The 23,694-nt window shown below is 42.1% G+C and overlaps 2 protein-coding genes across 4 annotated transcripts; one reads left to right on the top strand and one right to left on the bottom strand.

Annotated features, from left to right (window-relative positions):
* The first annotated feature begins 1,142 nt into the window (after window positions 1-1,142).
* AP3M2 (adaptor related protein complex 3 subunit mu 2) lies at window positions 1,143-7,460 on the top strand. 2 transcript variants are annotated; one of them, XM_054294391.1, is made up of 9 exons: window positions 1,143-1,496; window positions 2,747-2,918; window positions 3,421-3,558; window positions 4,066-4,151; window positions 4,693-4,826; window positions 5,613-5,820; window positions 6,497-6,641; window positions 7,110-7,229; window positions 7,384-7,460. In XM_054294391.1, exons 1-8 carry the CDS (start codon window positions 1,224-1,226, stop codon window positions 7,208-7,210), a joined length of 1,257 nt encoding a protein of 418 aa, XP_054150366.1. In that variant the 5' UTR covers window positions 1,143-1,223; the 3' UTR covers window positions 7,211-7,229; window positions 7,384-7,460. The 2 variants fall into 2 exon arrangements, with proteins under 2 accessions (XP_054150366.1, XP_054150365.1); XM_054294390.1 differs by lacking the exon at window positions 7,384-7,460 and having other exon boundaries at window positions 7,110-7,284.
* Window positions 7,461-10,211: 2,751 nt separating this feature from the next.
* Window positions 10,212-23,651, bottom strand: PLAT (plasminogen activator, tissue type). 2 transcript variants are annotated; one of them, XM_054294388.1, is made up of 14 exons: window positions 23,526-23,651; window positions 19,119-19,220; window positions 18,697-18,736; window positions 18,128-18,259; window positions 17,704-17,817; window positions 17,171-17,345; window positions 16,556-16,647; window positions 16,126-16,300; window positions 15,725-15,810; window positions 15,073-15,268; window positions 14,468-14,604; window positions 14,244-14,384; window positions 12,571-12,719; window positions 10,212-11,370 (listed from the first exon to the last, which is right to left on the bottom strand). In XM_054294388.1, the coding sequence occupies exons 2-14, from the start codon at window positions 19,197-19,199 to the stop codon at window positions 11,212-11,214; spliced, it is 1,677 nt and encodes a 558-aa protein (XP_054150363.1). In that variant the 5' UTR covers window positions 19,200-19,220; window positions 23,526-23,651; the 3' UTR covers window positions 10,212-11,211. The 2 variants fall into 2 exon arrangements, with proteins under 2 accessions (XP_054150363.1, XP_054150364.1); XM_054294389.1 differs by lacking the exon at window positions 18,128-18,259.
* Window positions 23,652-23,694: the final 43 nt, after the last annotated feature.

The raw sequence follows: 23,694 nt of genomic DNA, 5'->3' as shown, positions 1-23,694 counted from the left end.
CAGAATCCTGTGTTTGAATGGAATTTATGCATCATGTATGAGCTGTATGAATATGCAACAGATTATTGTTTTTAAAGGTTAATCCTCTGTTAAAGGGGGTCCTTTTTCGGGTTTATCCTGCCCAGAAAAAGGTACCCGGACATCCATAACTCTTTGTTGCTATTGTCTCATATTGTCTTAATTCAAATCGTCCAAATTATTATTATTACTCTAACTGTATTATTATTTTTATAACCACTTTATTACTCTTAAACTTTTACAATTTTAGAAACAAGTGATTGCCGTTTTTCACACCCACAATCCTGAATCACATTTGGGTCTGAAATCTCAGATTTCAGCCTCTCCATGCTGAGGCGATAGTCCGACCTTCCTCCCATGTAGAAGAGGCTCCCTTATAAGAAAGGCTGTGTGCTCAGACAATTTATTTAATGGGATACAAAGAAGTGTTTTTCCATTGTTTTTGTACATTCCCAGCAGTGTAGTAGGAAAGTTATTTGTCATGGCATATTTTACTCAGAAGTCCAGGGATCTGCTATATGAACATGAAACCCTAGTTCTAGTTATGCAAAGGAATAATTCGCTAGAGAATTTCGGTAAATTTGGCATGACAATTGCTTTCACGCCAGCTGGGATGTTTTCTGGGCTGTTACTCCGTGGTGAACGAACCAGCAGAATAATGGAGTGAGAAACGTTTCCCTAGCAAAAGCCAGGTTATTTCCTCATTTCATAGACTACAGTTCAGTTCCCCTCTAGAAAAGAGACCGAATTAGGAACATGAGGGGCGGGTGAACACCCGGCCGAACCGGGGGGAGCGCGCAGCGCCCTCCGTGAGGGGAATCCTCAGGTTGCGATGGCGCCGCCTAGCGGGGACGCCTTGCGTAGCTCCGGGCCTGAGGGCGCCGCGATGCTCCTTGCCTTGTCAGGTGTGTAACGGGACGGCACACGGAATCGGTCACCGGACAGAGACATGGGACGCAGAGACGCGCGGGGCTCCGCCGGGCGCGATCCGTACCCGCCGACATCCCCGGGATTATCACGGAGCGGGAGCTGCGTCCCGTCACGAGCCGTGCGCCTCACCGGCCTATGGCGTCCAATAGCAGCGCTCGCTGCGGAAGCCCCGCCCCGAGTGGGTGGGGCGGCTGCCGGGGGCGGGGCCTGTGTGAGGAGCGCTCTGAGGGGTTTCGCTCCGGCCCGGCCCGGCCCGGCTCGGCCCCGCCGCAACCATGATCCACAGCCTGTTCCTCATCAACGCCTCGGGGGACATCTTCCTGGAGAAGCACTGGAAGAGCGTGGTTAGCCGCTCCGTCTGTGATTATTTCTTTGAGGCGCAGGAGCGGGCCTCGGAGGCAGAGAACGTGCCGCCGGTGATCCCCACGCCTCACCATTACCTCCTCAGCGTCTACCGGCACAAGATCTTCTTCGTGGCCGTCATCCAGAGCGAGGTGCCGCCGCTCTTCGTCATCGAATTCCTGCACCGAGTCGTGGACACCTTCCAGGTATGGCCGAGGGGTGTGGGACCCTCCGAGCCTCGGCAAAGAACCCCTCTGGTTTGCACTTCTTAGGGGTTTTTTTGTTTCTTATCATGTAATTTTCATCCTGCGTTTGTGAGGATGTAGACAGGGCTTGCTGTAGTTGGGAATTTACTGCCTAGGAATTACTAGGGAGTAGTTGGGAATTTAATGCCTAGGGATTACTAGGGAGTAGTTGGGAATTTACTGCTCAGGATGGATTCGGGATCTACCTGTGCCCGTAAATCATAAATCAGTATTTTTATTTTGCAGCCTTGTCTGCTCTGGGAAGTGTGAACTAATACCAAGCTGGCCTTGTTCTCATAAGGAGCTTTTGCTTTTTAATCAATTAGTGACAGCCTACCTGTGCGTTTACACCTAGCAATGCTTCTTAATAGCTTCCCAAAGCAGTGAATTGCAGGAGTTGCCCCAGAGGAGCCGCATTCCCTCTGTGTCATGGTTGACACATCTTCTGATCAGTTTAGGAAAACAGCAAAGATGTCTGTCTGTTCTTCCTCCTGCCAACAACAGGGCTGTGTTGTCTGCCTTTGAAATGTCTTGTGACCAGCATGTTGCCAGCATACAGGAAATGTGTGTGCTTGGCCAAACGAGTGTCATGGGAGCTTCTGCTTCCAAGATGTCAGTCAGAACCTGTAGCTCAGACTGTGTTCTGAGTTATGTTACTCTGACTTTCAGGCATGGATTGGCCATTTAAGCCAGCAGTGGATCATGTCAGACCCTTTGGTCTTTTTTTATGAGGGTATGAGTGTGTTGTCACTCATGCCCTCATTAAAAAATTATATTAAAATCTGGTATGTCTGAAAACGAGTGTTTGTAATGCAGAACTAGGATTTCTCTACTCTCACAGCGTAAATATACTCATTCTTTATGCAAAATCTCATTTAATTGCTGTAAGTAACTAGAAGCTCAGGTTTGTGTGTGTGCACTTGCTCTCTCCTGTAAGATGCTTGAAGTTCACATAGAATAAGACAGTAAGTAAATTAAATGTTCAGTTTTAAAAATTGCTGAATTGGTTGGGACAGCTGATGGGGGAATTTGCCACCTCACTGGAGCAGTGGCCAAGGTGTGCTCAGAGTTGTGTATGTCTGCTGTGCTTGTAGTAATACAGGGAGTTTCAGTGGTTTTTTGCAAGAAGAGACTTGATTTATTCCTGTGTTCACAAATGTTCACTAAGATTCTCTTTCAGAAATCACTGAGTAATCCTTTCTTTTGCACAGGATTATTTTGGTGTCTGTTCAGAGGTGATAATCAAGGACAATGTTGTGGTGGTTTATGAGGTACTGGAGGAGATGCTGGACAATGGTTTTCCATTGGCAACAGAGTCCAATATTCTGAAGGAGCTGATAAAGCCTCCTACTATTCTGAGAACAGTCGTCAACACCATCACAGGTACAGGGAAACAAGAAGAAGAGGAACTGGGGGCTCCAGGTGGGAATATTCCTGCATAATTAGGACATGGGAGAAGAAAATTTATTCATGCAGCGCAGGTGTGTTTAGGGGGCCATGTGTTAGTGCTTTGCTTTGAGGTTCCTTCCGGTTTCAGCACCAGCTGCACTTTGGTTTTGGTCTGATTTGGGGTATTTTAACCTAAAAAGTCAGACATTTTCAGTTAGACTTGACATGACTTCCAGGATGAGTTAGTTTCATGTGAGTTTACCCATCCCTACATGTAGACACTTTCTCATGCATTACTGTTATATTTTTTAGAGCTGGGTGTAAGAGAGACGTACATTTTTGGAGTACTGGGAGTCTGGAGAGTAAATGGAAGAGTAATTTCCTACACAGAAACAGAGGTTCTTGGGGATTAATTACAATTAAGCTCAACAAAGCCGGGGACTTGCTCTGCAGCATTGCCTAATTCTGTGGGTGTTGATTCCCTTTCTTTTTCCAGGAAGCACAAATGTGGGAGACCAGCTTCCCACTGGACAGCTCTCAGTGGTGCCCTGGAGACGTACTGGTGTCAAATACACCAACAATGAGGCCTATTTTGATGTGGTTGAGGAGATTGATGCAATCATTGACAAATCAGGTATGGAACCTGCTCCTGGTTAAAAATAAAATAACTTGTCCTGATAGTGGCTGAAGAGAGAGTTAGGTTTTGAAATAGGTGCACCTTTATCCAAGTGTGGGAAGCTCTGTTCCTATTTTTGCTCTGGAATGATGCTAAATTGTGTGTGCTAGTCAGTCAAAAATCTTACAGAGGCACCAGGGTTTTCATTCTTGAGGTCTCATAAGCAATTCTGTATTGGGAAAATAGATGATGAGCAAAAATTGTGCACAGCACTTTCTCTTTAGTGTTTGTGCTTCTTAGTCTTGTTAGAACTGGGAGCTGTTGTCATTGGCATTAAAATGGACGTTGTTGGTGTCCATGGTTCTTACTGAGTGAATCTTCTAGAGGAGTCATTGGGAATGATACAAATGTTGAGCAGGTTTCATTAAGAAAATAGATTTCCTTCCTTTTCACTCACAGTTTTTCCACTTTGGGATGTTTTTGATCAGCTTCACAAACCCGCCTGTGTTTTCCTTATTGTTGCAGGTTCCACTATTACTGCTGAAATCCAAGGAGTGATTGATGCTTGTGTCAAGCTGACTGGGATGCCAGACCTTACCCTCTCCTTTATGGTAAAGCTCAAGGATGTGTCTTCACTTCAGTATTTTGAGAGGGATTTCCCAGCCCTGCTGCTGAGATTGTGATCTTGTGGTGATGTACATCAGAACATGGGTGTGCTGGATGAAGAGAGAAAGAAATGACAATGGGAACTCATCAGGAACTTCAGCAACTTGGAGCCCAAAAAGGCTTTTTCAGATGATTTGTTTGTGATGGGTGCTGTGAGGAAGGTTTTGAGATACAGTGGTGCTTAAAGCAGATATCCTGAAGAGCCACCTCTTTTATGAGTATGTACCAATGTAATTATGTGACATGACTAAGTTTTCTAAAATAGGATTTAAAATATCCTAGAAAAGGATAGAGGTTATTGAGTACTGCCTTCACAGGGATATAACAGCATCAGACAACTTCAAGTGGTCAAGAGTGTGTCAAATGCTAGGCCCTTCATGGACAGAAGATTGCTAAGAAGGGGAGGTCATTTTAAGGTCATTTTAAGGCATTTTAAGGTCATTTTAAGCCGTGCTGCCCTCACAAACTTTGTGATTTCTGTTCCAGAACCCGCGGCTGTTGGATGATGTCAGCTTCCACCCCTGTGTGCGTTTCAAGCGCTGGGAGTCAGAGAGGATCCTCTCCTTCATTCCCCCTGACGGGAATTTCCGCCTGCTCTCCTACCATGTCAGTGCTCAGAAGTAGGTGATGAGTCTGGTGCTGTGAGTTAGGAAATTTGGATGCTTCTGCCTAGGGGGAGGATAAAAAAAAGGAACTTTTAAAGCTGAGGTGGCACATTGAGCCAAACGAAGTAGAGGTGCATGGTGACTTGCATTTTTGTTTTTCTAAAATTACACTTTTATCCTGGTGATTCTGTAATTTCTTTCTGGCCAGCCAGCATTTTTCAAAGACTGCTAGCAGATAAACAAACTAGAAAGTAAAATAATTAGACAGTGTAATCAAGCTGTTGATTTCATATGTTTAAAAAAACTTATTAGAATAAAACAAGATAGTTTGGTGCACCTGTTAGGTTTGTGACATCTTTTATAATGGAACCACAAGTTTTTGTCAAGGTTTACACTCTTTTCTAGAAGCAGCTTGCCAAGTTTGGAGTTACAGTTGCTAAAGAATTTTGCTAAACTTCTGGGAGATTTATCTCTAGTCGGTGAAAAAGAGTGGCAAATGCAACCAAAAGCACAAACATGAAGTTCAGGTGGTGTTGCACTGCCAGGAACTGCTTGTCAACCTGGCTGTGACATGCAAAACCATTTCTTTTTGGTCAAGCTTCCTGTTTTATTGGCTGTAGTTCCCTTTTCTGATCAAAGAGGACACAGCAAGCTTGATTACAAAAAGTGCAATTAAGACATGAGAATGGAATCCTGACTTTGCTCCTAGCCCAAACAAACGAGTGCAGGATTTCCTTCTCTTTTAAGCAAATCTGAAGCCAAGAGATTGACAAGGACTTTCTGTTTGTTTCTTTATTCTAGCCTTGTGGCAATTCCTGTCTATGTCAAGCACAACATCAGTTTTCGGGACAGCAGCTCCCTGGGACGCTTTGAGATCACAGTGGGGCCAAAGCAGACCATGGGCAAGACTGTAGAGGGGGTGATGGTCACCAGCCAGATGCCAAAAAGTGTCTTAAATATGACCCTCACACCCTCCCAGGGAACACATGCCTTTGATCCAGTTACAAAGGTAAGAGGAAAGAGAGAAATTAAATATTAATTTTTAAAAAATTCTTTCTTATCCATCAGAAAATGCAGTCAACCTGTTGATGCTTACATGAACACTTCCACAAACACTGCTTTGCTGGAGGCAGTATGTTGGGGTGAGAACTTTTTCTGTTCTGGGTTTTCTTAATCCCCAGAACAAATACCTTGGTGTCTCAGTGGATTTTAGTTCTGGCTGCTTGGTGTGTGAAGAAAATCCAAGCCCTGGTCTTGTATAATGGGAAATCAATCTGGTGGATGCCTTACAAACTTATCTTGTTGTCATCCCAGTGCTGCATGTTGGTATTTTGCAAACACTGAGGGTTGATCAATGGTTTGGGTTTGGTTTGGGGTGTTCTGGTTTTGTTCTTTGAACTTTTTTTTCCTTCTTGCAAACATTAATCTGATGGGTTTACCCTCTACAATTAGTGGAAATAGCATTTATAGTAGGCTTTTGGGGAGCCTCATGGAAAGAGAAGGAGAAAAAAAGTTTGGAGTGAGGTATCCCCTCCTTAATCCTGTGTCTGGCCAATATGAAAGGCAAGATGCTAAGAAAAAAGACATTTTTCATAGAGAAACATTAAAAGCTGTTATTTAAAGGGGATTCTTCTTTACAAGGTGCAGCATTTGAGTTTCACTGCTGCATTTTCTGCTCCTTCAAGTTACTGTCATGGGATGTTGGGAAAATCAACCCCCAGAAGCTGCCAAGTCTGAAGGGGAGTGTGAGCCTGCAAGCTGGGACATCAAAGCCAGATGAAAACCCCACCATTAACCTGCAGTTTAAAATTCAGCAGCTGGCTATATCTGGTAAGTGACTGAGGTAAAGAAGTGCAATGTTCTCTGCTGTGCTCATTCTGCACGTAGCTGAAGTAATTTTTCAAACCTTCTGAAGGACATTCTACCTGAAATATGTTCTTCAAGGAAAAAAGTTGCTTTGACTACAAATATATGGATTTGTTCTTTCTGGTGGTCTGTGAAACAACTTAGCTGCATTTCCTTACACACCTCTAAAAAATTAAGGATATGGATGTGTTGGTAAATTTCCTTGCATTTTGTGCTTACAGACCTCTAAGAAAATTAAGGGTATGGATGTGTTTGTGAAGAATTATTCTAACAATTAGCAGTTGTCAGCTTTTCTCCATTCTGTCACAGCTTGCTAAAACTTTCCCTGTGCTTTCTGCACCACCAGTATGATCTTTGTCCCTTTATCCCCAAGGCCTGTCAGCTTTGTTTGTGGCTGTCAGTCTGTCTGATGCTGTGTTTGTTTGCCTCTAGGACTGAAGGTGAATCGCCTGGACATGTATGGGGAGAAGTACAAGCCCTTCAAGGGGATAAAATACATGACCAAGGCTGGCAAGTTCCAAGTTCGAACCTAGAGGCTCCTGAGAGCAAGGAGAGCACTTTTCCTACTCCCCCTGTCCTCCTGATAGCAAGGAGAGCACTTTTCCTACTCCCCCTGTCCTGAGAGCAAGGAGAGCACTTTTCCGTCTTCCCTTCTCCTGAGAGCAAGGAGAGCACTTTTCCTGCTTCCCTTCTCCTGATAGCAAGGAGAGCACTTTTCCTACTCCCCCTGTCCTCCTGAGAGCAAGGAAGAGCACTTTTCCTGCTTCCCTTCTCCTCCTGAGAGCAAGGAAGAGCACTTTTCCTGCTTCCCTTCTCCTCCTGATAGCAAGGAGAGCACTTTTCCTGCTTCCCTTCTCCTCCTGAGAGCAAGAAAGAGCACTTTTCCTACTTCCCTTCTCCTGAGAGCAAGGAGAGCACTTTTCCTTCTTCCCTTCTCCTCCTGAGAGCAAGGAGAGCACTTTTCCTCCTCCCCCTGTCCCTGGCTGTTGGATGCAGCCCCTTATCCCACCCATCTCTTTAGGGTTGCTCCCTTGTCTGCAGTAACATAAGCAGGAAAGTGCTCAGAGTGCTGGAAAGCAGGGAGAAGTAAGGTTGACCTGAAACCACCTCATCCCTACCTGAGTCTGAAGTTTTTTGGAACAATATTAGATGGGAGAGTTGCTCAGGTCCCTTAGGATTAGCAAGTCAGCTATGTAAGCTTGTATCACCTTCATTTTGCTGTCTTAGAGGAAATTCTAGGGATTTATGGCCTTTTGTAGCTCCTCTTGTATTTTGTTTGGCTTTTATCCCGTTGTGCGTGCTACAAAGTTGAATTTCCACAAAATTCAAAGTGATGATCCAGCATCTGCATTCCTGTGTCACTGGGTGTTGGGGTAGAGCTGTGTAGCTCCTGCCAGCAGGGAGAACATTTAGCTGTTCTGCCCCAAAAGGACTGGAAGAAACTGGAAGATTGTTCTGCCCAGGATGGGAAGTTGAGAAGCCTGAGATTGGGAATGGTGCCACAAAGAGAAGAAAGGAAGAATTGCATTCTTTCTCTAGGTATTTCATATGGCATCCTGGTCATCAAGGATCTTGAGTCTCTGAATACAGACTTGAAATATTGTAACTGATGGGCAGCGGTATCTCCATGTAATTCTGCTTTCCCTGTTATTGCACCAGTGTTTGAAGGTGGGAATTCTCCTTGCTCATTTGGGGAATCAGAAGAGACAGACAGGGGAACTTCTGTGGAGACAGCACTGATGGAATTTGAAGCTGTGGCTACATGGAGATAACCCCTGTCCCAGTAACTTGTTGGAAGCTCTTTTTGCCTCTCCTTTCCTATTGCAGGTGATGGTGATAGTGCTGTTTTCCTGCTCACTGAGTCTTGCTTTGGTACCTTTGTAGTGTTCCTCCTGTCCTACCTCATTTCAGTTTCTGCACCAGTCAGGTGCTGTGCAGATGGATTCCAACCCAGATTTCTCACTGGGATCATCTCTTCCTCAGGAGCTATTGCTGTCTCTGCCCATCCCAGCCTGTGGTCCATCCCTGTGTACTCAGAAATAGGAAACGAGAGGCACCTGCACTGTTTTATTGTCTGTAACAGCCCTGTGGCCACCACATGCCAATGTATTTTCTCTTGGTAGCAGAACTTGCACTAAGCTGCTGCACACGTGTGGCTGTGGAGTCCAGTTCATGTTTGTGAGCAGAACAGGGTGGCCCTGAATGAGGGAGAGCATTCATTCCACCTTGCATGTGGTGACACTTCATGAATGTTATCCTGCTTGTGGGATTGCTGGTTCCTGTGCAGCTGCAGGATCCCATAGCAGGTGCATTCTGCTGAGGTGGTGGTACTGCTGACCATGTTCATTGCAAACCAAACCTTCAACAATGACAACAATAAAATGAATTTTTACATGTCATCTGTGTCATTTCAGAGTGGTTTATATCATTTTATGAGATAGAAAGTTGGTATTTGAGGAGGAATGTAAATTATGGCAATTTGATTGTGTATAGTGGGTGCCTCAGGGAGGTAAATGTCTGTGCAGTTGGCATTGTAAACCTGGCACTAAGTCACTGTCTGAAAATCTAAAACCAATTTATTTATTGGTGATTTTTCTTTGTGTTTCCCAAAAGGAGTACTGAGCATTTCCTAGAACCTCAAGTGAAAATGTCTTTAGGAATGCAGCTGAACCATTTTTGCTTATGGTGTTGGGCAGCATGCTAAGGGCAGTGCTTTGATTATGTAGACAATTAAATACCTCATCACCTTCCTGCTCCTTGATACTGTCCTTTGGATTTGTAGCTTTGATTTTTAAAGGATCTTTTATTTACTGCTTGAGATATTGAAAGGTTTTTATATACATTAGGGCATCAGGTTCTTATGACACACCAGCCTGAGATGGCTGCAAGTTCCTGTGGGAGATGAAACAGGGCAGGAAGGGGAAATGGAGAAATTCAGTGACATAAATTGGACATATGGAGGAGCTCTGGGGGGGAAGCATGAGGTGCAGCTCATTTACAAAAGATGCTGATGTCAATTAAGGTTCTGAAACAACTTGGGTATGACAATGTCAGCTGCACAGTCAGATGGAAGCAGCAGGCAGATGGCAATGGTTATTCTTGGATCCTGTCTCGTGATGGTGCTGCTGTGTGCTGGAAGAGGACAAGTAGGGAGAAAAACCCTGTAAGAAGTGGGAAAGCTGATGCAAAGATGGAAACCAGCTCAGGGATTTCTGAGCTACTGATTGATGATTAAATTCATTTTGTACCCTCAATACAATGTTTTCCTTTTGTAAAATGGTAGTTACACCTTTTTTTTCCTTACAAAACAATGAGACAAAAGCTCTCAGAGAGGCTTCACTCTTAGGATGTGCATTGATGGCACTCAGCATCATGAGGCAGCTGCAGTGCAAGGCAATAATGCTGATGACTGATTCTGGTTCAGGGTGACTCTGTTGTACCTGTCCTGTTCTCTGTTAAAGGACAAAGCAGCCTTGTGATACCTGATTTGGCCTTGTGGATGTAAATCCAGCAGGAACTTAAAACAGCTTCCAATACACTTGTCCTTTGTTTTGACCTGCACAGAAGAGAGAGCTTTTGCTTCATATCACAAGATAATGCATAGAAATTTAATAGTCAAAAAATATACACTGATTCTGTGGCAGATCAAGCCTGTATTAAAATTTTTACCTATTCCATTACCAGGAACAAAACCAAGTGAAAGAATAAAATATCCTAATAATTAACCCATCCTGAATTTATTCAGAGAGTTTAAGCTCAAACTCAATTAATTGGTTCCAAACTGAAGAAGTAAGTAGTGTTTTAATCTGGAAATAAACAGCCTGTGGCTACAGCTTTTGTTCTTTCTATTGGGAACCAGCTTCTATTGAAACCAGCTTAAATTGGCAAAGTCTAATGGTATAAGGACAGAGCTCAATGTCTTCCAAATTGTACAGCCAAGTAAGGAGGGAGTTGAAATTTTCAGGAAATTAAATGTCCCCTTCAGTTCACACCCATTCCTAAAACAATATATTGCTGAAGAGATGCATGATCTCTCTTGGTTTATTCACTCAGGGCCAGAATTAATTTTTTATTGTACTTCTGTGATTTGATGCACGGTGAAAGTTTGGTGATGGTGGGGAAAAGGATGATTAGCTTCTAATAACCTGTAATAGGCAGAGTATTACACACTGCAGGTTGTCTTCCTATTGTACTAGGAGTTGTAAGTATTGGACAAACAGGAAGCCCTGTCAGCACACTTAAAGCACCCAGAAGGAAGTTTTGAGGGCACGGGCCAGAATTAATTTTTTATTGTACTTCTGTGATTTGATGCACAGTGAAAGTTTGGTGATGGTGGGGAAAAGGATGATTAGCTTCTAATAACCTGTAATGGGGAGATTATTATGAGAACATGCCCTTCCTACACACTGCAGTTTGTCTTCCTAGTCTACTAGGAGTTGTAAGTATTGGACAAACAGGAAGCCCTGTCAGCACACTTAAAGTAGGAAGTTTTGAGGGCATGGTCACAGGATTGGAAAGGGTTCATTTTCCTTTCTCAGAGTTTCATGGTGTCCTGAATCCAGCCAAGATAACGAATCACTTTTGTGTAAACACCAGGAATGTCTTTGCGGCCACAGCCGATTCCCCAGCTGATGATTCCAATCAGGTACATCCGCTCATCCTGCAGACACACCAGGGGCCCTCCAGAGTCTCCCTGCAGAGAAGGAGCAGGTCAGTAACAATCTTTGTTTATTTTTGCATTGCTTTTCCCACCCCCACTGGATTTAGGGGTGCACTGGTGTTTACAGAAACACCCTGTGTAGTGCGCTCACAAATCAAGAGCTCTTCGTTGTCACGGATAAATTTTATGAAGAATCCTTTTGCTAGGATCTTTTCTCCTCAGAAACAAAATGTAAACAATGATTATCTGCTGCTGTGGAATGCAACAGGTGCAGCTTTGATTGGTCTCATGTGGTTGTTTTTAATTAATGGCCAATCACAGCCAGCTGGCTCAGACACTCTGGTCAGTCACAAGATTTTATTATCATTCTATTCCTTTCAAGCCTTCTGATGAAATCTTCTATTCTTTTAGTATAATTTTAGTATATAATTTTCTTTTAATATAATAGATATCATAAAATAATAAATCAGCCTTCTGAAACATGGAGTCAAGATTCTCATCTCTTCCCTCATCCTGGGACCCCCTCAAAGACCACCACACTTAGTACCAGTACTTTTACCTAAGCCACTTTTATGTTCCAGACTCCCTCAGTGCTCCTCTTATGGGGAGAGACACAGAAAAATGTAACACTGAAACGTCTTAACTTTGTATGGAGCTCATTTATGAAATGCAGATAAAATGTTGAAAACAAAAAGGAGAGGAAGGCTGTTATTCAAGCTATAAAGATCAAAGGGGTTTTATACTGCTATGTGTAACAGTAAAGCAAAATTATTAAATATTTGTTTAAACAGAAAGGATGTGGATTGAATGCACACCTTCCTTTTTCACCATGTCATTGCTTTTTAGCATCTTCCAGCCTTTATTTTCTCTACTTTTCAGTAGAGGGGCACCCCCTTCCTTGTACAGAACCTCCTGCTGAGTGTTTTGCATGTTCACATAACAGAAAATAGTAGGAAATGCCGGGGTGGGTTTTCCTGTTCAGTTTTGTGGTATTTCCTGTATTTGGGATTTTCAGTTTGTGTTGCTCTGGTTTGATTGCTTAAGTGTTCCCTGCCTTCTCCTCCATGAGAGGAAGAGAAATGAAAGAGAACCCACCAGTTCTGTTCATCAAAAATCAACCAGAACTGCCATGTAGGCGATGCACAACTTCTTTAAACTGTTTTCTGAAGCTTTTTGTTTGGTTAGCTCAAAGTACAGAGAAAAGAAAAGAAAAAAGAACAGAATTGGGTTTACCTTGCAGGCATCATCAAGGTTCCTGGTGTCTCCTGCACATATCATGTTTTCTGTCACTGTCCTGTTGTCCAGGTGCCGTGCTGTGCAGCGACTGGCTGGGAACAACCTGACATGGCCTTCCTTCAGGTGCTCTGAGTAGAATGGAGAAACTGCAAGAAAAATGACAAAATAAATATGTATCTATGTCTGTTTATATGCACATGGATGTTTTTTAAAAGTTGCAATTCCATGTCATAGTTTAGGGCAGAGTGAACAGAAGCAGCTCTGTGGCTAAAGTAAAATATCCTTCCAAAGGGTCTTTTTATATCTTGGGTGTTCCACTTTGATAATCAGAACAGTTTAAACCTAGCTGAGAAACAATACTGTTTCTTCAGCAAGCTGGAGAGGTTTCTGCAGGCTCCAAATTAAAAGACTGCTGGGTTTCTTGGGTGGATAAATTATCTTTGCATAGTTACATCAATCAGTGAAGTCATGGGAAATATCTATGAAAATAACTGTATGAAACAGAATCCTAACTTTTTAACATTGGACTTGCACTAACAAAAGTTAAATGCTTTGTCATAGATAATACTGAGTAACTGGTACACTTGTGTTGGAATGGAAGAGATTTGGGTGGTCAGTTTTGGATATTGGTTTTCTTCTCCTGTAGAGCTACAATTGCACAAAACTGAAAGTTGGCAGGATTGTTGTTATTCAGTCAAGTTTTGAATTACAGTTGCAGCATCTTTTTCCTCCCAGAGTTTTTTCTGTACTCCCTGTAAAAAATGCTGAGGACAAGCTTTAAAAGCACTTTAAAAATACTTTATGCCCCACTTAAATGCTATGTTTTTAGGTCTATTCCAAAACCCCTTTGGATCCAAGCTCTGATTAGGTTTTGTATGATAGAAGCTTCACAGTTTTTGTCTTACTAAGTTTACAAGTTAGAGAACTTAAAGATTGAAAAGGAAGAAAGTAAAATAAGGACTGGGTTTGGGTTTTTTTGTTTGCTTTAAATACAGGTCTGCCTGTGTACACTTTCAGACAGCTTTTATTTCTGTTTGTTATAGCTCACTTTCAAAACAATTTACCAGCCTTTTAATGTATATCTGGGATTGTTATTTTTTTGCTAATCTCTGCATAGCCAATATCTCTTAGAATAAGGCATCAATCTGCAATTATATGGTATATAAAGCTTGATAGAAATGGATTTCTGTCCAAATTACAGTATCTAAATGTACTGAGTACAGCAGATGTGGTGGTCCTGATGGCCAGTCTTAGGTTTCTCTTACCTTATTTATTGTACCTTTTTTTTTCAGTTTTGTACTCCAGAGAGTATCAAGGAAGACACTACAACTGACAGAACTGAGATGAATAACTTACAGCAAAACTTGATTTTGAGTAACTCCTACATATATTTTGTAGTGCTCATATAAGCCAGTATATTACATTACACATTTTGTAGTGCTCATATAAGCCAATATATTACATTACACATTTTGTAGTGCTCATATAAGCCAATATGTTACATTACACATTTTGTAGTGCTCATATAAGCCAATATATTACATTACACATTTTTTAGTGCTCATATAAGCCAATATGTTACATAACACAATCAGTGGTGCTAAAGGCTTGAATTCTCTGAGGGCACAGGACTGAAGCTCTGGACATGCACACATGTATGTTCTACTCACATTCTTCACTTTTGCCATAGCCAGAGATCTCACACTCAGTCCAGTCAGGCAGCTGCAGCTCTGGGGTGGGCAGGCAGGCTGTGCCCACAGTGCCTGTTTCCACAGCACACTCTTCTGCATCTGAGCTCAACTGCAACAGAGCTGAACAAGGAAAAAAACATCCCCACTTCATTAAGCACAAACTTGAGGTGACCTTCCAGTCCCAAAGTCAGAGAAGTTCTTACCAATGTCATTGTTGAAAGTTTCTGGGTCAAATCTCTGATGCACAATGTATTTCTTCACTTGGAACTTTTGTTCATTTTCCTCAGGAGTTGCTCGGGAGGTCCTGCCCAGCACAATCTTCAGCTGATTTGTCCTAAAACTGAAGCAAAGAGAGTCTCTATCCTGTGTTTATTACAGTGGACCCTTCCCTATTGGAAAGTCTGCTTTTTTTCCTTTTAATTTTTTAAAATTTATTTTTATTTTAGCTCTATTACTACTTTGTTACCCATGCAGTTTGACTTCCAAGTGACCTATTTACCTTCATTTTTGTTCTGTGTGCTTACAGCCATCAGGGCCAAGCTCCTCTGCCAGCCTCTTGCTGTTCTCAAGTTTCAGATGATTCTGCATTTGTATTGACAACTTTGTTCTTAAGGTATCTGATACTCTCCTGTGCTACCTTAATGCCATCCTGCTAGTTTGCCCAATTAAATGTCTCTCTAGAATTAACTATAATCTTTAGAGCAGACTTAATGGGATAAAGAGGGTTTTTTTCCCAAGTCTTACACCCTTCTGGATGCTTCTATTTTCCAGATTTTCCCCCCCCATAGTACTGAATCCTCAAACTTACCCTTCCTCAAAACAGTGAGCAGCTGACAAAACCCAGCAGGAGCTGATCAGAATCCCCCCACAGAGGAAGTGCTCTCCAGCCACCCGGTGGTACTTGACAAAGATGGCAGCTTGCCATGGGTGAGCTGCAATGTCAGTGCTGGAACCTCCTTTGATCCTGAACTGCCGCGCTCTGCGCTGCCGCAAGCCACAGGTGGCTGTGGAAGACAAGCCCAAAATATCCAAAATTAGATTTTTTTTTGTTCAGGCACTCTTGCTTTGAGTTAGGGTTAAGAGCCTCCTAGTCCATGCTGAGGCAGCCTGCCATGAGCTATTTAGTATTTGAGTCAGCCCTGTTTCCTAGGAAACTTGTATTCTGATTTGAAAAATACAGTAAGGAAACCCTGCCTTTCCTGTTCTCCATTTCTGCAATCTTCCCTTCTGGCAGGCCAAAAGGCATTTCTGTGAGAGTGGAGCCACAGAATCTCTTTCTGCTCCAAAAAAGCTTTTCTTGTTTGTTTGTTTAACTCCAGCTCTTTGTTCACTGGAAGATGCTGGACTGTAATACAGCTTTTTTTTTTTTTTTTTCCTCTAGATCTTATTTTAATACAAATGACATGCAGGGCAGTAAAGCTTCAAAGAAAGAGAAGAAAGAGGAGTGCTGGTATCCTTACAGCAGTTAGGCACATTGCAGTACTCCCAGGTGAGCTGATTCCCTTTCAGGACATGGCACCAGGGCTTGCTGTCATTATCAGGATTCCTGCAGCATAAGAGAGAAGAACCATTTTTATTATCAGATCTGCAGAGAGTTTGCAGAGACCTAAAGGTGTCAGAATGTGACCTAAGTTTATTCTTTCTAGAGATACACAGGGTCCTAAGGACACATTAAATTTACACTTGCAGAGTCTGACCTTAGAGAAGCACAAATAGGTCAGGTGGAATAAAATTACAATTGGGAGTGAGTTTCATTGTCACCACTAATGTATTTTGTGTGCCTAAAGACTAGAGCCTTGCCTTAAGAGTACTGCAAGGCAGTTTGGTGGGGTTATTTTTAATTCTATAACCAACTACATACCTGCAGAAATTGTGACTGCCAAGGCCCAGCTGGTAAGCATCTCTTCTCCAAGCAGTGTACACCTTGTTGATGAGGATTAGAGAATTCCACTTCAAGCAGGTGGCTCCAGAGCTGGTAACACTGTGGCTGCCACGGTAATCTGTGCCTCTTCCAGAGCTGCAGTTGGTGTTCCTAACTTCAATAAAATAAGTGCACATTACCAGATTGATGTGAACCTGTCAGTTGTTCCTAGGTGTGATTTCTATCCAAGTATTTATATATTACCTCTATGTATCTCACTCTCTCAGTGTCATAAATACTAAAAGCCTAAATATGATATAACATGAGAGTCTCAACTTTTTAGGCTACAGAAATTGCCCAAGTTCACAGAGAACCCTTTCAATATGCAGTGAATAATGGAAATTCCAAAGCCCATTCCCTGTCCGTGTACCTTTTGAACAGGAGGGCACACTGCAGTGTTCCCAGGTGTACCTTCCCCCTTTGTAGATGTAGCACCAAGGTCTGGAATCCTCATCTGGGTTTCTGAAAGAGTCCCAGTATTATGCATCATTATAAAGCTATTGCCAATATTGTCCATCTACTTTGCTAACTTAGTCCTGCTCTGCAGTGAAGATGTGGACTGAACCATCAGAAGTTTTAATTATAAAACTGTGGAGTTGAGGTGAAGATGAGATGGCAAGTAGCAGGAGTGGACAGCATGTCTGTGCAGTTTAGGTCATGTACAGGAAACACTGTTTTTACAGATCTGAAGCAGTAGGAAGCTGAATTACAAATGGAGTTTAGGGAGGGCTGGGAAGGGGCAAAGGAAAGACTGTGGGGTGACAGACACTTGCATTTTGTAGTTTGCCATAAACATCCAGTCTAGGAAGATCTGAAGTTCAGATATGTCTGCAGATGTTGCAATTACTGCTCAGGGCCTGCACAGTGTCTGCACCTGTGCAGAGTGTTCCCTGCTTGGAATCTGACTGCAGCAATCAGCCATTCTTTAGCTCCAGGCTCTCTGAAGGCTGATTCCTGTGGCTCTGAGCTTCCATCAGCCTCTCACCTGCAATAGTTGTGATTGCCCAGTCCCAGCTCAGCAGCATCCTCTCTGTGGCCACTGTACCTCCTGTTCACCAGGCCATCACTATTCCAATTTAAACACTCAGCTCCACTCTCTGTCGTGCTCCAGGTACCCCTGTATGTTACTCCAGTGTCTTTGTAGCATTTAACTCCAATATCTGAACAAAAGGGAGCAAAATGTAAGGACAGCATCTAAATTCTTTCCCAGACAGCTTCCTTTGTTCTGTTTAAACTTGGCTCTCAAACATCTTGTCTAGCAAGTCAGTGAAAATTCTCTGTCAGGCAGACTGTGAGTGGACGTGAAGGTCTTCAGTTTCAAAATTCACAGTTTTATTAAGAGACATCTAAAACACCTCAGGTGTCCTTAAAAGTTCTTTGTAATATTAGCTTTAGAATAAAAAAATACAACTTATTAGAGTTAGCCTACAGCAGGAGCTTCTGGGTACCTCATCCTTGTGCACTGCACAGCTAACATCAACAGCATTGCTCCCCCAGCAGCTGATGTGGTACACTCACCTATTTCACACTGCTTCCCTGAGAAACCTGGGTGGCACTGGCAGATGAAGAGCTGTGGGGAATAATATGCCTGTGAACACTGGCCCCCATTGTAGCATTTATTTCTAGTGCAGACTGTGGAATAAGCAAAAGCAAGGAAATACTGTTAGATTTCACAGAAGCAAGAAGCTGGCAATGTATACACACCTTTCAATTTCCTGTCAGTCTCCTTTAGCCTGTTCTATTTTTCCCTACCCACCTGTTATTGCCATGTTTTAATATTTTTGTTTATGTTCTTACAGCCTTTCTTTGTTTTTGTTTTCATTTCTATCCTCTTCTATACCCAGACAAATTTTCTGTGCAGTAACTGTGCCCCTGACTGTTCATTTTTAGGATGATTAGATGGACAACCTCTCACCATTTCCTTTTCCTTTGTCATACATACCTGTGACAGGCACAGTGTGGCACCAACTCCGACCACTGTCGCACCTACAGTATTCTATTCTGCTCCCTGAAAGCCTCAGCCAGATCCCCCCGTGTTGGTAAATTTCTGCAGATGAATTATCTGTGCAAATGGCTGTAATCAGAGAAAGGAAATCCTCTTTTAGAGATTCAGGGAAAAGACCTGGCTGAGCAAAAGGATTCCCCTCTGTTTCCAGGGGAAAAGAATCTGTGATGCATCTGTCTGGTGGGTTGCCCTTTTTCCTTCTCACACCACAGCTGTCCCATCTCTCTCTCTGATGTGTGCCAGATGTGCTATTCCGCTCTTGGCTGGCCTCTTTTTATTTCAGGAAGAGCAGAAGGAAGGCAAAACTTTGTTGTGGATGACATGAATGGTCTGGCATTTTGCTTTTTGAATCTCTCATCCACATAACCATGACAAAAAGCTTTCAGGCTCTGTTCTTTCAGCATCCTTTGCTTTCCCCTCCCGTGTTCATAGTGCTCCAGCTAACATGGTTTTAGTAAGCCTGGCTTACCTCTAGGTCTGGCTCCTTTTTAGTTAGCCTGGCTTACCTCTGGATCTGGCTCCTCGTTTGAAACGCGTGCGTAAGCCCTGCAAGCAGAGGAGGTGAATTCTGTGAGTAACTGCTCTCTTAAAAATATGAGAGAACAAGTCCCTCCAAAAAGCCAGTCCTTTTCTTGAGGGCATGTGAATCAGGGAAGCTCTGGGGGACTGTCTGCCCTCTTGTCAGAAATCCAGCAAAAAGTGCCTCTAGTACCTCAGGATGGGTTCCTAAGAATTGTAAATCATTTATTTGCCACAGATTACCATGGATTACTTGTCACCCAGATGTAACATTTATTCCTCTGATTTCTAGTGAGCTAAGCAGATTCTCCTGCCTGATGCAGACAGCTGGAGTCAATGCTAAGGAATGTATTTTATTTTCCTGCTAAAATACAGGAAGATGGCAAGAGAATGATTTGATGCTTCTTACCTGGCACTGGGCAGTCATGACTGCTCCCACCAGCAGAAGGAGACATGGGAGTTTCCCTTCCATTCTGAGTGTTTTCCACATCAGCTCCAAATCTCAAATTATCTGTAGAGACAAAAAATAAGATGTTGAACAAAGGAGTTTTACAGTGTGTGTTTTCTCTCTTCCTTTTAAAATTTAATACCTCCTCTACAAACCAAGAGCTGGGAGTGTGATAGAGCAGCAGGCACAAGATACAGGCAAGAAGCTACAATTTAATTTCCAGTCTCTAGGATTGCCCTAGTTCCAAATATTTGAAATAATATTCCAGCACTGTTGCCCACACTATCACCTTTTTTTTATTTGTTATATGCAGAAAGCTGACCCAATTATTTGAGAAAATTACTACTTCCAGAATCATGAGCTCAGACTCTGTTTATATAAAACCAGAGAAGGCAGCTGGATAACAGCTGGTGAAATTGAAGTATGATAGATGAGTCACAAATTGGGATTCAAGGCTAATATGGAGAAAGACTCTGTGGTTTCTTAGTAGTTTTGTTGTTTATTTCTTTTTGTTGTTTGTCTGTTTTAAAATCTGCTCAAAGCAAAAGGCACAAATAGTCCAGTTTCTGAAGCAGAACCAGGAGTACAACGGGATGTGATTTCTCATCATCAGGCTGCAAAAAGAGGGGATTTAAGTTGCAAGTCAGACTGAAAAGATTCACAGAACATCTTCTGAGAAACCTACTACTGCATACTTTATTTTTGGGTCACATCTTGATGATAAAATCCTTGTCATTTGGAGCATCTGTCAGTGATTTGTATCGGTCCATAGATTTCACAATACACTTTTTATATACTTTCAACCTATTTTTCACCTTTTAGGAAACATTTTATATTGAATAGCAAACCTTTTTTAAAAGTGATACAAGTGATTTTCAATTAATTGATTTCCAAAAATAATTTCAACTGAATCTGAACTAAATCAGCAGCATTCCCAAAGCCAAAGTGAATGATCTGAACTGTTCCAATCCCTTGGTTTCTGCCCTAACCCTGCATTCTCCTCACTCCTGCAGCTGTGGCTCATTTTTACAGCTCCCAGGCTTGTGTTCTGCATCCCGCAGTGCCAATGTTTGTTGGTATCACTGGTGATCTTTGTTTGTACCTGTGGAGGAGGCTTGAAGTTCTTACAACTGTAAGAAGCAAGATTCTGGTAGCTAAGAAGCTTTCAAGGAAAGATTTGTTCAGTGAAACTACTTAGATCACAGTTGAGCTGCATTGTTAGAATTCCTGCCTGTTGAAACCTTATTTCTGAGCTGCCTGCTAAAATGCCCAAAAACAAGGCAACACCAGGTTTTTTTTTTTATTTTTGGGGTTTTTTTGGGGTTTTTTTTTGTTTCTTTTTTTTTTTTTGGTGGGAGGACAGCCAGCCTAACTGATATCTTGGAAGAAGTCCCAGCTACCTGAAACCAGCAGGAAAAACTGCAGATCATTTACAGGGGGTAGCAAGAAACATCTTTTAAACTTAAAAATGTCCTTTTTATATTTTCCTTGCCTGAAAGACTGACATGAGGAGTCTCTTATTTAAAAAGCACCTGCATGGATTAATCAAGTCTATCTCATACATCCATCTGTGCAAGCAGGTTCTAGCTGTACACAGCAAGTGTTTATACTGAAAAAATGCCGTAGTCTCTAAAACAGACTTTGTTTTTGGGGAAAAGAGCTAAAAATCCAAAAGAAAACAAAAGTAAGATGCTGTAGTCTTTGAAGGCATTGGAGGAAATGAATATTTTAAAGTCTTTGTTTCTGGAATCATTCCCAGTATTTCCTGTGGTTTTTGGCCACATTTAAGGAGAATCAAAGATGACTCCCCCCTCCTCCTCTGTGTCCCTCCACTATCATGCTTTGTACCCTGGGGTGAAAGGCACAGTCTCATCTCCTCCTGGGAAATGAGATAAATATTAGATAAATTCTCCTTTTGCAGCTAGTTCTCTGTGTCCCCTTTCCTTATCATCAAGTTATTAAATTGTCCGTAACTCCTAAATTCTTCTGCCAATGTCCTTTGTGCAGAGACTCCTCCTTGCTGAACTGCTCAGAGCCTGAGGCTGTCAGCCCTTTGCCTGGAACGCTGCAGCTTTCTTGAAACAACTGAAAGTCAGCAGCTTAATCTGCACTGTGAATCTCTTCAAAAGCAGGAAGGCAACAGCTCAGTTAGTTAAATATCATGGTGCTTCACTTATTAATTTGGGATTTATTAAATATTAATAGTATTTAATTGATGTGGAAAACAGGAAATGCCCTTTATGAAACAGGTGCAGAGTAGTGCCTACCTTTTTTTTTTTTTGCTTTTTCTCTTCTGTATTCTCTTGATTTTCTTTCCAGAAATTTTCCAGATTTTCTTTCCAGCCTGCCTTTGTGTTTCCTGTGTGTCTCTGCTCTGATTTCTCTCGCAGCTCCGCTGGAAGGGGTGGAGCGTGCTGAAAGCATCCCACCCCTTCCCGAGCATCCAGGGGATGGTCCAGGCAGGGGATGGATCATCGAGGAGGGAGCCTGGAAAGCTGCTCGCTGCCATGCTGCTGCATTTTACATTTTGCTTGTTTTCTTCTTTTTTTTTTTCCAGTCAGAGAGCAGATTCAGGTTTCAAAGCAATTTTTTTCCCCCATTGAACACCTTATTGTTCAATACACTCATCCCTTAGGATGAACTGTCCCGTGCCATGATGCTTCTAGGAGTGTGAGTGAAAGCACAGCTGGATTATTTCTATATAATTATTTATATAATAATATATATATTTAAAATATTAGAATTTATATAATATATAAATTATATATTATAATTATATACATATCATATATTATATATATTATATATAATATATAATATATATAATACATATAATTTATATATATTATATATAATTTATATAAATTATATATATAATATAAAGTTTATATTTATATTATATATAATATTATATATAATATTGACTAATATAAACATAATATATAATATATAATATAAATATAAATAATACATTTGTGTTATATATATTATTATATAAATTATATATAATATAAATATTATAATTATTATATCTAATATATTATAAATTATAATTATCATTTCTATTATATATAAATATAATAATATATATAGAAATATATATATTTCAATATAATTAGAAGGCTGCAGTATGTAGACTTAGTCCCAATTAAGATATTTGGCATAGAGGCCCTGACCTGCTTGTGGAGCAAAGCATGCCCCGAACAGTCATGGCAGAAGAAACAATCACAGGAGCTTTCAAGTTAAATGAGCAAAACTTCTTAGAAATAAGGAACAGCATGTTCAGGGCCAGAGTTAAATGTTCACTGATATTACTCATCGTAGAAAACGAAGATTTATTCATCAGAATGTGGTCATGAGGAATTCAGTTATCAGAGTGTGGCAGGGAAATGTGATGATCAGTTTTAGAGCTGATCTTGGGGCACTGTTGTGAAAGCAGCCAGTGCTGCAATTGTTGCAGTGATAAATGAATCCTACCTGCTCGGAACTGAGGATGTGACACCAGCAATCAAGCTCCAGACAGAATTCAGTGTGAGGAACTTCCATTTTCAGAAGCAGTTGCATGGAGTCCTCATTTGGGAAGCGCAGCACTGGATATTTTTATAATGGTAAAGATTAAATGCAGGGTACTCTGTGTGTTTAACCCTTCTTTGCATGGAGATCTATGTCAGAATTATAAAATTTATTTCTTAAAGAGTCACACTGCTGGTGATAACATTACTGCCATAAATCTGATTTAAGTGTAGCTGCATTTGACTGTTTCTGGACTTCCAGTTGTTGAGATTGAACACCGCTGAGCGAGCAGGGGCTAATTTCTTTTATTTTTAAAGATAATAGCCATTTGACTTCTAGATTAAAGATGCTAATAAACTGATGGCCATGGGGGAAGCTTGCAGAAATTATTTCCTTTTCACACTATAATTGTCTACAGAGTGTGGTGCCATTTGTGGGGCTTAACATATTTTAGGAAAGGCTCTGCTCTCTCAAGCACCATCTACTGGCTTTTCTCTAAGTTGATCCTCGGGATAATTTCAGCAGGACTGTTCAATGGCAGTGAGGAACGGTGACATCGTGACATCCACAGCAGGTCCATGTCACCCTCTGTGCCGGTGGCTTTGGCAGGTGCAGCGCAGGCAATCGGAGTTGTGGCAGATCTCGGAGCGCACTTTCCACCCCGTATTCTTGTATTCTTTGCAGCCGCATTAAAGCTCCTCACGCCAGCCAGCCCAGGAGGAAGAAGCACCCAAACCGATGAAATGCCCAGAACAGCGCTTTTCCTCGGGCTGGGAAACCAAACGCTGCGTTCCAGATTGGCAAACTTTAGAGATGCTGCGGGAAGAAAATTGCCAACTCTGCAATTTTACTTACACAGCCCACGAGCTGTCCTCTCATCCCGAGCCCCCGACTCCAGGCGGTGCCGCGGTGATCGGGGCGGATCCGAGCGGATCAAGTGCCGGCCCCGCTCGTCCCCTCTGAGGGCGGCGATCGCGACTCCCCCGGGCCGGCCCCGAGTGCCGGCGTCCCCTTTGAAGGCAGC

Source organism: Melozone crissalis, unplaced genomic scaffold (assembly GCF_028551555.1).
Source record: "Melozone crissalis strain CALT ecotype California unplaced genomic scaffold, PUWL_Pcris_2 ptg000247l_1, whole genome shotgun sequence".
Lineage (NCBI taxonomy): Eukaryota > Metazoa > Chordata > Aves > Passeriformes > Passerellidae > Melozone > Melozone crissalis.
This window is presented reverse-complemented; position numbering and strand designations above follow the sequence as displayed.